This window comes from Cetorhinus maximus, chromosome 18, assembly GCF_964194155.1.
Source record: "Cetorhinus maximus chromosome 18, sCetMax3.hap1.1, whole genome shotgun sequence".
In the NCBI taxonomy this organism is placed as follows: domain Eukaryota; kingdom Metazoa; phylum Chordata; class Chondrichthyes; order Lamniformes; family Cetorhinidae; genus Cetorhinus; species Cetorhinus maximus.
In genome coordinates, this window is record NC_135896.1 from 28,917,920 (window position 1) to 28,930,301 (window position 12,382).

The window sequence follows — 12,382 nt, forward strand, 5'->3', positions numbered from 1 at the left end:
ACAAGACACTAGTTATACCACACCTAGCATACTGTGAACAATTTTGGTCCCCTTATCTCATTCGAGGGATTTTCTTATGAGGAGAGGTTGCGTAGGTTGGGCCTGTAGTCATTGGAGTTTAGAAGAAAGAGAGGTGACTTTATTGAAACATATAAGATTTTTAGGGGGCTCAACAGGGTAGATGCTGAGAGGTTGTTTCCCCTTGTGGGAGAGTCTAGGACCAGAGGGCATAATCTCAAAGTGAGGGGTTGCCCCTTTAAGACAGAGATGAGGAGGAATTTCTTCTGAGGGTTGTTAATCTGTGGAATTCTTTACCACAGAGGGCTGTAGAGACTGGGTCGATAAATATATTCAAGGCTGAGGAGGACAGAATTTTAATCAGTAAGGGAATCAAGGGTTATGGGGGAAAAGTCAGGAAAGTGGAGTTGAGGATTATCAGATCAGCCATGATCTCACTGAATGACAGAGTAGACTCGATGGTCCGAATGGTCTACTTCTGCTCCTACGTCTTATGGTCATTCTCTACCTCTCTATTTCTCTTTCACTCTTTTCCTACTGACCTTCCCCCTCTCAAAGCCCATCCCTTTGGAAATATGAATCACATGGGCCTTGTATCCAGGCTGAATTACCAATTGGCTGTCTTCTAGACGCCACCCCCCATCGCCACACACACACACAAACTATATTCTATCTTGGAATTAAATAAGAAGTTTAAAGTGTAACACCTGATATTCCTAACACCTCCCTGGGACTTGGAGACTATCCATCCACTGTCGGCACTGCTGCTTGGGTCATTGTTTGGAGGTGTGAATATCTTGGACCTTCTTTCTAGTAAAGCATCCTGGGGCCACCATTAACCTTAAACAGCCAAGTCACCGAGACTTTTTGTCAGCAAAATTAAGAACAGGTCACATGACTACATCATTCCTCCATTTTACCTTAATTGTTTTTACCTTAAATTAAACAGTTTAAAACAGAACAATCTTATAAAACCTTGCATTTTGTAACAGTATTTGTAGCATTTTGTGTACATCAGCATCAAACCCAAATTTAGAATAATTACACTTTTGACATTATCTTGCTCTAGTATTGCAAATATGCAATTCTGTTCTGTAAGCCACGACAAAAGTTTTGTGGGAAGGGTTTATTTGGTAATTGGCACGATAGACTACAGTAATGTTTAGCCTGTTTTATGTACAAAAGGCATCCAGTGGGAGAAGTCACACATTGTATCTTCAGGAAAAATGTGTTGTACATTCAGATGATACTACCGCCTAAGTAACTTTTTCCCCTGTCATTTTCCTCATCAGTCATAACATTGGTTGCTACCTTAGCCAAAATATTCATTTTTTTCAGTGAAGCTGGCAGCATATCTTTCTTTTCAGAGAGTTTGCAAAAGTTTATTTAATTAACAGCACATAAGCATGGCATTGTTTGAAGTATCATCTGCAAAGCACATACTTTGATTAAACTAAGATGTCAAAAGTGTGATTTGCAGGTGCAGACTTACATTGCAACAGCTTAACAAGGCTTCAAGAGTTCATCTGGCTGAATATGACTATACTGCAGTTCTGGGGGTTGGCAATAGTAAATCTCCTTACATATGTGTTTGTAACTGATGCAAACTGAAAAAAATAACATTACAGGCTAGGTTTTTTGTAATGATTTCTACAATCAAAATTATTATCTCAACCAATAAACAGACTTTGCTGTATCACATCAAGTTATTTGGCTTTGCAATATATTGGGGCTACACTCAAATGTCACTCAAAATTTGTCTCCTTACAGGATCCATTCCAAATTTCACAATGTGATTTTCACGCCTTTAGTTCAATTCTATGTACCGTAGAATTCTTTTGTATGGGTGAACCTTTACATTAGAAAGTCTAGTGTCTGATAAACATTCACTTTGGAGCAGGAAAAGGCAATATGTTCCAATTTTAATATTTTTAAAAAAAGACTTTTAGTTTTGCTTTGGCCATTTTATCTTAAACTCAATTTGTCCATAGCGTTTGAGGAAGAGGTTCTGTAGATACCATGTTTTTATGGTTTCTCCTGTTGGATGACTGCAATTCCCTTCGTAGGATTACTTTCATCAATAGATCTAGAAATACATTACTAAAGTAGATATTTTTTCACGCAATACATTTTGTTGCAATGCATTTTTTGTCACTTCTTGATGCATCTCCAGCTGAGGAAAAGTGTAAGTGCTTTGAGTTGTTGGTGTACAAATAAGGCTTTTAATGGAATGGGTGACAGACGGGCTTTTCTTATTCACAGTTCTTTGTTTCAGACCACCTGTTAGTAGGGCACTGCCTCAGCCTGAGAAACTACAAACAAATAACGTTGGGAAGAAAAAGAAACCCATTGAGGTAAATGGTTGAATATTTGATTTTGGAAAGAATTATGCATGCTTAACCTAGATTTCTCAGCTCACTGAAATCCTGAGGAGAACTTTGGAGAAGCATGTTTAGGGAGCTTCCATTGTTAAGAACACAGTTGAATGGAACAAGCCACTGGTGGTGGGGGAGTGGATGCAGGGTAGGAGTGGTACTCGGATGCTGCTGCAGGAATTAAAAGTCTGCAACAGCTTCTAAAGAGCACTATTGCCAAAATTGTTTGGTCAGGACATTTACAATGTTTGCAATTAAAGAATACCTCTGTGCTCTAAGGGAGGTTGGAGAGCCCTGAGATTCTGCAAAAGGAAAGGTAAAATGTTGTACTTCTGCATGAAGTAAAGGAGAGGAGGGAAGCTTCTTGCACGGAACAATGTGCACACCAAGGAAAATAGTAATGCAGGAGGGACCAAGACAGTGAGTACCAATATGACTGCCCCAAGCGTAACTGCTTAATGTGAGAAAAAGTCTAATAAGCTTGCTCGGAGATGCAAGGGAACTAATTCCAGATTTCCACAACCATTTGTGTGGAAAAATTGTTCCCGGATTTCAGTCCCAAATGGCCTAGCTGTAATTTTAATATTATATCCACTTGTTTTAGTTTCACCTCCAGAGGAAGCAGATTATTTACATTTGCCACATTGGATCTTGAACATTTTAAAATTTTCCATTAGATTGCATAACCCCAACCACGTTCCAAACTCAAGGAAATACATGTCAAGTTTATGCAACTTCTTGTCATCATTTAGCTGTTTAACATCAAAAAAAATAAATGAAAGTGAAAGGTTTTTTTTTGGAAATATGCAAGCTTTAAAATCACGTCCATCTTCGCAGTAACACAGCTAGCAATCCTCTGCATCTGGTTATACACTAACACAATTTTGAAAGGGCAGAAATTGTGGGCAACTCATTTATGTGTGACAATTTAAATATGGGCGGGGACTTCTGGCCATTGGAAACATCAGTAGAAACGGGTTCAGTGTAACAGCCATTGGGAAGTCAATGACATACCTCATTCACCCAATTAGTCCTACAAAATTGGGCAAAAGGCAGTAGGCAACTGTGTGTAAAGCTATGTCGTATCAATGCAAACCATTTTATCTAGCTAATGTTCGTCTGAATATCCATTTTATGCTTGGCTTTCCAGAAAAATCAGTGTTGATGGGACTAAGGTATACATTATACTCTGAAATGTTGTTCTTTGTATATCCAGGTAGAATTTTCTGGTAATTTATTTTCCATTTATTTGGTAGGACCTCACCCTGGCATTGGCATTTGGATATCGTGGTAATGACTGTCGAAACAATGTACATTATTTAAATGATGGTGCTGATATAATTTACCACACGGCATCGATTGGAATTGTCCACAACATTGCCACAGGTAGAATATTAATTATCTATTCAAAATATTTTCATACTAAACATTTGCAGTTGTTTTTTAAAAATAAATGTTCATTTATTGAAAAATATGGAGCCTTTGCATGCAAATATGATGCAGCTGGGTGGAAGTATCATAGTGCTGCCATTTTAGTCTGTTTTCCAGCGCTGTATACAAGACCTCATAAGAGCAAATAATGTATTTTAGAGTATTCTGAGGAAAAAAGAGACATGTCAAAGCTTTTTGTCCTGCACTCGTCAGGACACCTCGCAAGAATACCGATATAAGGGAAGAACAATTTATACTGCATGTGAAGAGAATGCTAATTATTTGACAAGTGGACTCTGGTAGAGGCGGTGCCATGGAGAATGCACCAGTGATGGTGACTGACAGTTCACTGAGAAGCATTGTTTGAAATATCCACTTGCCAACCTGCTGCTGTGATTTAAACAGAACAAGTTTCACTCAGTTGGGATACTCGAGTTCTGTACTACCAAACGACTATTTGCTATTAGTTCTTTGATTGGATGAGGTGGTATACAAACCATGGATCCTAGAAGGCAGTGTGGCGCAAAGCGGGAGCAGGGAAGGCAGATTACTGTGTGACTTTTAAATGCTAGTACTACAGTCCCCCCACTTATACCATTCCCATTTATCCCCGAATCAGGCAAATGCCATTACCGTAGATGTCAGTCACAAAGTTGCTACTTAAACCATATTAGCCATGCCAGCCATTTTGGATACTTTAGCAACTATTCACACCTTGTTCGAAGTGTAATTGCCTGTCATTAACTATTGAAATTTTAATAACTGAAATGAACCCTTTTTTACACTTTACTTCTCTTTGGTTGTCTGATATTGCAGGAAAAGCTGTAAGGATTTTATGTAGATCATTATCATGGGTTGTAAAAATTCCCCAAGATTTTGCTGGACAAGGTCTGTCTGGAATCTTTGAGGCACACAACTCACATTGAAGCAGAATATAGCTCCATATGGGCAAATCACGTAACACCAATGCACCCTTATAAGGGGTTGTATATTATACAACACCAGATACCTACACCTCTGAACCCCTGACATCCACCCTATGTTTGAAATTAATAGTCTGGTCTTGCAGTACTGAGGCAATTCCCAGGGAGATTCCAGGGAGAGCAAGGTGGATGTCCTAGATGGGCCTCTGGAAATGCGGGCAACCCATACCTGATATGTAAATGAAGCATGTTGCCTCCAACCCCATTTTGTCCTTTAGGATGAGCAGTACTGGTTGCCAGCAGCTGCAATCCTGGTGTAATTGCTGGGACTGTCGGCCGATAGTGCTGAAGAAATTCTTCAGGAATTCTGCCCAGTGGGGGATAGTGATGGAGAGCAATGTTCCCCCTTAGGCTGTGCACTTGCGTAACAACCCAGAGGTTCCCATGCATGTCAAGCACAGGGCAATCCCTTACTGTGCGTGTGCGATCACACAAAAAAATTTAAAGGGTCCATGCACTTAAATGAATAGGCTGTAACAAACAAAATTAGAAGATTGTTGTGTGGGAGATTTGGTTGATGCCTTTTTTTCTTTTACAAGAGAAGAGTCATCAAAATTAGTGCATGGAGCCTTCATAGTAACTATAGTGCAGCTTTAAATCTGTGAAAATCTTGCAGCATCATAATGTAGTGCAGTTAGGCTTCAATGTATTGGTCACTGGGAAGAATCCTTGATGTGTAGATAAAATTCTAATATCGGCGTGAGCTGGAGATGGAAAATGTGTGAAAGGCTCCCAGCAGGTTCCAATATCAAGCCAAGGAAAGTTGCATTGATGTCTCAGCAAAAGTAAAACTTCACGCAAGTCAAAGCAACATGTTTATTACTCAGTTACACTAATTCTGTTGTGAAAGGAAAACTGCAGAGGTTGAAAATAGTTTTTTTTTCCTGTTATGTACAGACAGCATATTCAGGACTAGGAGGGAAAAAGACCAAGGGAGTAACTGAGATGTTTTGCATCCTGTACAATGAGTGAGCCTGACCAAAATAGTGCAGTGGTAGTACTTAAAAGACCAGTGTTCCTAAGTTAATTTTTTTTCTACTTATAAAGTAAGGAACAAAGTCTTACGTTTTTATTGTGCTGGAATTGATGTTAGCTTTTGAGAAAAATTCGAATTAACGTCTCCTTTCGCTTGCAATTTACTTTAGGTTTTCAGTCTTTTTATCTTGAACACACAGATGACATCCTATGCTTAACTGTTAACCAGCATCCCAAATTTCAAAAGATAATAGCAACAGGACAAGTCGGTATGTATAAAAGTGGCATGGAGAATATATCAGAAACTGATCTGCTCCTGTGTTTTTCGTCAGATGAGATGTGAGGCAAATATCTGAACATCAGATTCTGTTATAACCTTGTTGATCTGTATTCAAGGCAGTAGCTTCCCTTGGAAGATTATCACATTTTGTACAATAAAATTAATTTAAAGGTACAATACCACAACCTTATGTTAACATTTAGTCAAACCATACACAAATTTTCTTTTGTTGTCAGTTTTTTTTTAAGTAGCCTTTACAAGTTTTTTGACTAGTTCAACTGCTTTGGAATGTGTTGACTTCCCTTCTACACATTCCAGATACAATATATAGAATCAGCCATACAACAAAAAATCCATGCTACAGTACTGTAGCTACCACAGGGGAAATGAAATGTAAAAAAAATACTCATGATGAAAAAAATGAATTCACAATTTGATCTGCGTAATGGCATTAGTTATAAAAATTGCAGCTGCATACAGAATCATGTCTCTGTCTTAACAGCCAAAACGACATATAAAACTGCAGCAAAATACCTTCTAACACTGAAAGTGTATCTCTGGCCTTGGGGCAGGATTTTACATCCCACGGCAGGCGCGCGCCTGACTCGATCGGGCGTAAAATAGCACGCGATGACACGGGCGAGCTACCCGATGTCATCGCGCATTCACGCAATTGAGAGTTGGGTGGGGTGAGGCTTCCAACAGTAATTTTTAAAAATATATAATTTTGGACATCATTTTTCATATGTCCCTGTTCATGTGACTGAGTCACATGGGACATGTTTCTCTCTTTTGTGAAATCTTTATTTTTGTTTCTACAATTCTTCAGCTCCCTGAGGCAGCCCAGTGCCATTAGGGAGCTTTCAGTGCCCTCTCCTCCGCACGTGGGCAGACTTTTACACTTCCACTCCTCCTGCCCCACCCACCCGGCAGCACTGAGCTTCTCAGCGCGCCTTTCACCCTTGCTGCCTGTTAATTGGCCAGCCAGTGTGAAATTGCGGTCGGGGGCCAAATGCGGGCAGCAGGGCGTTTCCCGGCCGCTCCTGGACCTCCCCACTTCACCACCTGACGACTGGAAAATCCTGCCCTTGATATATTCCTATGCTCCCTATTAAGGCCATTAAAAAACCAATTGAATTCATTAATGGACCTGCCCATCCAACCTTAAGGTTGGCGGGCAGGCCGGGAGCTCAGGCAGGCTTGTGAAAAAACATGAAACCTCATTCACAGGTGGGACGAGGTTTCATGAGTGATTTTAAAAATGCGGAATATTTTACAATAAAAGTTATTGACATGTCCCGGCTCATGTGACAGTGTCACATGAGGGGACATGGCAGGGAATTTTTTTTCTAATCTTTATTGAAAGTTTTAAATCGGTGCCGATCTCCCTGAGACAGCACTTTGCCTCAGGGAGATCTGTGCGCTCTTTCGCGTGCTTGTGCGAAAGAGCGCACTCCCGGCTGAGGGAATTCCCCCTCCCCCGCCCGCACAGGGAGCGCATAGCGCTTCCTGGCACACATCACACTGGGCGGGCCTTAATTGGCCCACCCACGTAAAATGGCGGCGCACCCCCGATCGGAAGCGCGCCCGCTCCCGCACTTCCCCCCACCCCCCCAACGGGGGGGATGATGTTGCCCACAGCCTTTTCTCCTTTATACACGTTTCTCCCTTTTAATGCAAATTCCATTGTTCCCATATGTCTTTGGAACTTTACCTTTCTCATAATATAAATCTATTCATGGTGCTAATATTGTCAGTAACCTTTGGGAAAAATAAACACACTGCTTGGCCTAGCTTCTTTGGTTAGGTGTGACATACTACCATCTCTTTGCAATTTAAACTGTCCTGATTTACCTAAAAATGCAAATTCTCCTCACCTCATATTCTAAAACTTCAGCCGTGTTTACGTATTTGGCATTTCAAACCTAGCTTCTTTCGATGAATCAAAGCGTCCAGACCACCTGTCTCCAATTCAATTAGATCCCCCACACACACACGCAGAAACTATCCAAACCCCACTATTAACCTACTTTTACAATAAATACCAATAATATTATGAGAATTATTATTCTTTTGTGACAGTTCCTTAAAGGTTACCTCTTTAACAAGCTATTGGTCATCTGCCCTAATACCTCTTTGTGAGGCTTGGTGCCAAATTTTGTTTGATAGCACTCCTGTGAAGCATTTTGGGACAAAGTAGTATATAAATGCAAGTTGTTGCCAGGAGATCATCCACAATATGGAAATTAATCTGACCCTGGAAAATCACACATGGTTTTGCGGTTCTGTCCCATTACACTTCTGTAGCAACAACTTCACCTTTAGGGGGAAACCAAGCCAGACTTAAAAGAAGTAAAAATGCTGCAAGTACTTCATGAGATGTGTCAACCATTGGGCGTATGGCAATACTAAAACTAATAATTTGTATCAAGATAATTGTTTTAACGTTTGTGTATCACCTGTGTTACACCTGCTGAATGCATTTTCTTCCATAAACATAACAGCAGTGTACATTAACATGAGCTTTCAATCGTGTAATTTTCAACAAATCTTGTCCCTTGTTATAATTTGTGGAGTTTAATATTTTTATTAGCTCTTTCTTCCTCCTTAACGTGTCTACAGGAAGGAAAGAGCCCACATGTATATTGCATCTTTCACATCCTCAGGACTTCTTAAAGCTCTTCACGGCTAATGTATGACTTTGTAAAGTGTTGATGGTATTATTATATTGACTTTTGCGGCAGCCAATTTGCACAGGGCAATGGTTCTACAAACAACAAAGGAGATAAAGAACCAAATCTATTTTAGTGGTTTTGATTGAATAGTATATGCTGGCCAAAAGAATGTCAGCTGCTCCTCGTCACGTAGTGTTGTGGCATATTCTACATCCACCTGAACAGGTGCTTGGGTTTACCATCTCACCCTGAAGGCAGGCAGCACCTCCAACAATGCAACACTGCCTCAGTACTGCACACAAGTGTCAAACTAAAGTATGTGCTGATGTCCTGGAGTGAGGGTCGAGTCTGTAAACTTGTAGTTTAGAGAAAAATGTGCTAGAATTGAGCCAAGTTGTCATTTCATTTTGCTTCTCTATATGTACTTTTTTTAAAAAAAGATTCCTATCCATAAATGCCCTTCACCACTTTGTCATTAATTTATTTCCATTTATGATGTAATAGATGCTGTTCAAGTCACTGAACTTTGCATCCATATGTGTCCTTCATCTCCATATTGAGACAGGCTGAATTCACACCTGATTGTTCATTTCTCTGATTAAAATTTTTTTTGTTGATATTCATCTAGAATTCCTAAACAGGAAGAATTCATATTTGGGTTTTTTGTTGCAAACTTTTAAGCAAATTTATGAAGAATTCATTTTTGATTTCATTGCAAATATTAAGTGGAGACCATTTCCCCACCTGTCCCACTTCTCCCCCAACTTTAAAATTTATAACAGTTATTTCCTTCATCACAATATTAAGATGAGCTACATCTGCTGTAATACCTTTTCAATTCAGGAAGCTGTCCGATGAATCACACCACTATCTTTCTATTATATTGCTTCAGCATTGCCTTGAATTTTTCATTGAAGCTTTTCAGAGTAGCAGAAGCAGAATTTACCTGTCCTGTTAGCTGTTGTTTCTAACGATGTTTGTAGTCCTCCTCTTCCTCCACCAAAAAGATCATCTCAATTTTCAAGAAGGCAGTTCAGCAGGATCTTCTGGTCCTGAGTAATTTAAACAGGCATTCTGAGCATTTTATTAAGCTTTTGTAAATGCTTCTCTTTTTCTCATTGCACAGCTGGATTACCTGCGTGTTTTACAAGTGATTTGGCTGGTTAGTTGCTAAATGAGAAATGAGAATTATCACAAGTGCAGCGAGATTGGCCATTTTACAAACATTATCACATCATACAAAGTTGGTAGCAGTAAAATTGGGACCACTCTTTTTCTTTTGATGGCAACTGTGAAACACAGCCAAATGTGAGATTATTAATTTAGATAGACATATTCCCTACAGGTGTACAACAACAATTTGTGTTTATTCCGATGTCTGCTGGCCTAGCTGCAGAGCATAAGAACATTTTTTTAAAAGAGCCGATAGGCCATTTGGCCCTTTGAACCTGCTCAGCCACACTTTTGTTGAATGGCAGATCTTCTACCTCAATTGCACCTTCCCACACTATTCCCATATCCCTCAAGTCTCTTCACTACACAAAAACCTGTCGACCTCCATCTTGAATATACTCAATGACTGAGCATCCACAGCCCTCTGGGGTAGAGAATTCCAGAGATTCGCAACCCTTTAAGTGAAGAAATTTCTTCTCATCTCAGTTTCAAATGGTTGATCCTCTATCCTGACACTGTGATACTGTGACATTGTCATACTGTGACATTGTCATACTGTGACACTGCGGCACTGTGACCCTGCGGCACTGCGACACTGGGACACTGCGGCACTGTGACACTGACACTGATACTGTGACACTGTGACCCTGTGACACTGTGATACTGTGACCCTGCGGCACAACTTCATTTTGAAAAATTAAACCGTTTTGTCGCAATTTTTGTAAACATTTGAAATCCTCTTTCAATTGAAATATGAGGAAATGCAGGAATGTGGTAGCATATCCATTAGAACCTTCAATAAAAATCATGTTCCTAGGCATGCATGTGGAGCTGACATCTGTTTATTGCAAACATTTTGGTGTTGTTTTAATTTTTTTAATCTATAATTTTAAGTACTGATAGATATCCAGAAAGAGCAATCCTAAATATAAACAATTCCAACTGATGTAGCTTACACTAAAAGCATGTTTTTGTATATTTACCAGTACTTACAATGTGTTTCACTCTAACTGTGCTTTTTTGTTACTTTTGTTTTGTTTTTGTATTGTATTTTGTTTCTGGCCTTGGCTGTGGTATAACTTAAAGGTGACTCTGCTGACACATCAGGTAAGAAATCTAAAATATTTGGGCTACATCCTTCTCTTCAACTACATTATGGAATGCAAACTACACTTTATAATTAAAATAACATTCTCAAAATGTAATGGGCTATGCCTGTAAAAAGCAGTGTGCACAAGAAGCATTAATATATTAGAAATAAGTAGCAGTTCAGTAATTTGGTTAGATTGGTTACTTACCAATAATTAAATCATTTGTCAAATAATAGTTTTCATGATGCATAAATATCTAACTTAATTCCACTGGAATCTTCAATATAGTTATTTTTCTCTGACTTGTTAAATTACTGAGGATTATATTCAATTTCCATTAAAGAGCAGATAGTAATAAGAACTATAATGAATTATAAAAATCACTGCAATTTAGCTGAGTCATAAGTTACTGATAATAAATAAATCAAAATAAATTTTGAGGGATTATGTAACTTTGTGTGTTTAAAAGGTATCAAAAGAAAGGTCGAAAACAAAAAGTTGTCCCTCACAAAATTGTAGAACTAATTTGTAAGATGAGCATTAATTGAAACACTCAAAGCAGATCTAAGGAGTCAGACTTAAAACATTGTTGCTTTTTGTGAAGTGCCTTGGGATGTTTTCCTGTGTTGCACCTGACTGGCATCAACATTAATTTGTACGTAGATATACATGCACTAGTAAACCAGTAAAGGGTAGACAGCTGTGAAGGTTTGTGGTGGAATAACTTGTGTAGCATTGCTATGTCTGCCATCAACAGCTGTTCATTATGTTGCAAGGAACATTGCCACAAATTCCTTGCAATACGAGAGCTCCGAATTGGGAAGATCAACTGTAACTCAGAGCATAGGAGGGCTCAAAAACAGGAGGGTGTTGGAGAGGGTCGATGAGCCAAGAATTGGGAAATTATGACCAGGTTTTGGGAACAATGGCCCGAATTTTTAGCTCAGCCAGCAGGCACAATCGATGGGTCGGGAAATGGATCGCTGACCGTGATTTCACACTGGCTGGCCAATTAACGGCCAGCCAGCATGAAGCTCGCACTGAAAAGCTCATTGCTGCTGGGGTGGGGGGCGGGAGAAGGGTGGGCGATGATGTCAATGCGGGCATGGGCGAGTGCTTAGAGAAAGCTCCCTGAAGGCAGAGAGCTGCCTCGGGTAGTTGTAAACCCAAAAATGTTCTAATAAAGTTTTAAAAAGCAGAAAAAAATGTCCGAGCATCACAATCAGGCACCTGAAAATATAGCTGATAAAAATGCTGCCCACAGATTTTTATTTTTATTTCATTTCATAACGGAAACCTCATCCCGCCCTTGGATGAGGTTTCACGAAAAATGTAAAGGCCGCCTGGCCGATTCGCCCATCCGCCAACCGTAAGGTCGGAA

General features: G+C 39.6%; 1 protein-coding gene across 8 annotated transcripts in view; it reads left to right on the top strand.

Moving 5' to 3' along the window:
* LOC144693023 (echinoderm microtubule-associated protein-like 5) overlaps positions 1 to 12,382 on the top strand; it is a 182,861-nt gene that overhangs the window by 145,110 nt on the left and 25,369 nt on the right. For 3 of the 8 annotated variants that reach the window (XM_078562291.1, XM_078562294.1, XM_078562293.1), the window contains 4 exons: positions 2,294 to 2,372; positions 3,650 to 3,779; positions 5,953 to 6,051; positions 10,997 to 11,017. In XM_078562291.1, the coding sequence (XP_078418417.1) occupies positions 2,294 to 2,372; positions 3,650 to 3,779; positions 5,953 to 6,051; positions 10,997 to 11,017 (329 nt within the window). Of the gene's footprint in view, positions 1 to 2,280; positions 2,373 to 3,649; positions 3,780 to 5,952; positions 6,052 to 10,996; positions 11,018 to 12,382 lie in introns of those variants that run through there. The other 5 variants (XR_013579443.1, XM_078562296.1, XR_013579444.1 and 2 more) reach the window with 3 other exon arrangements.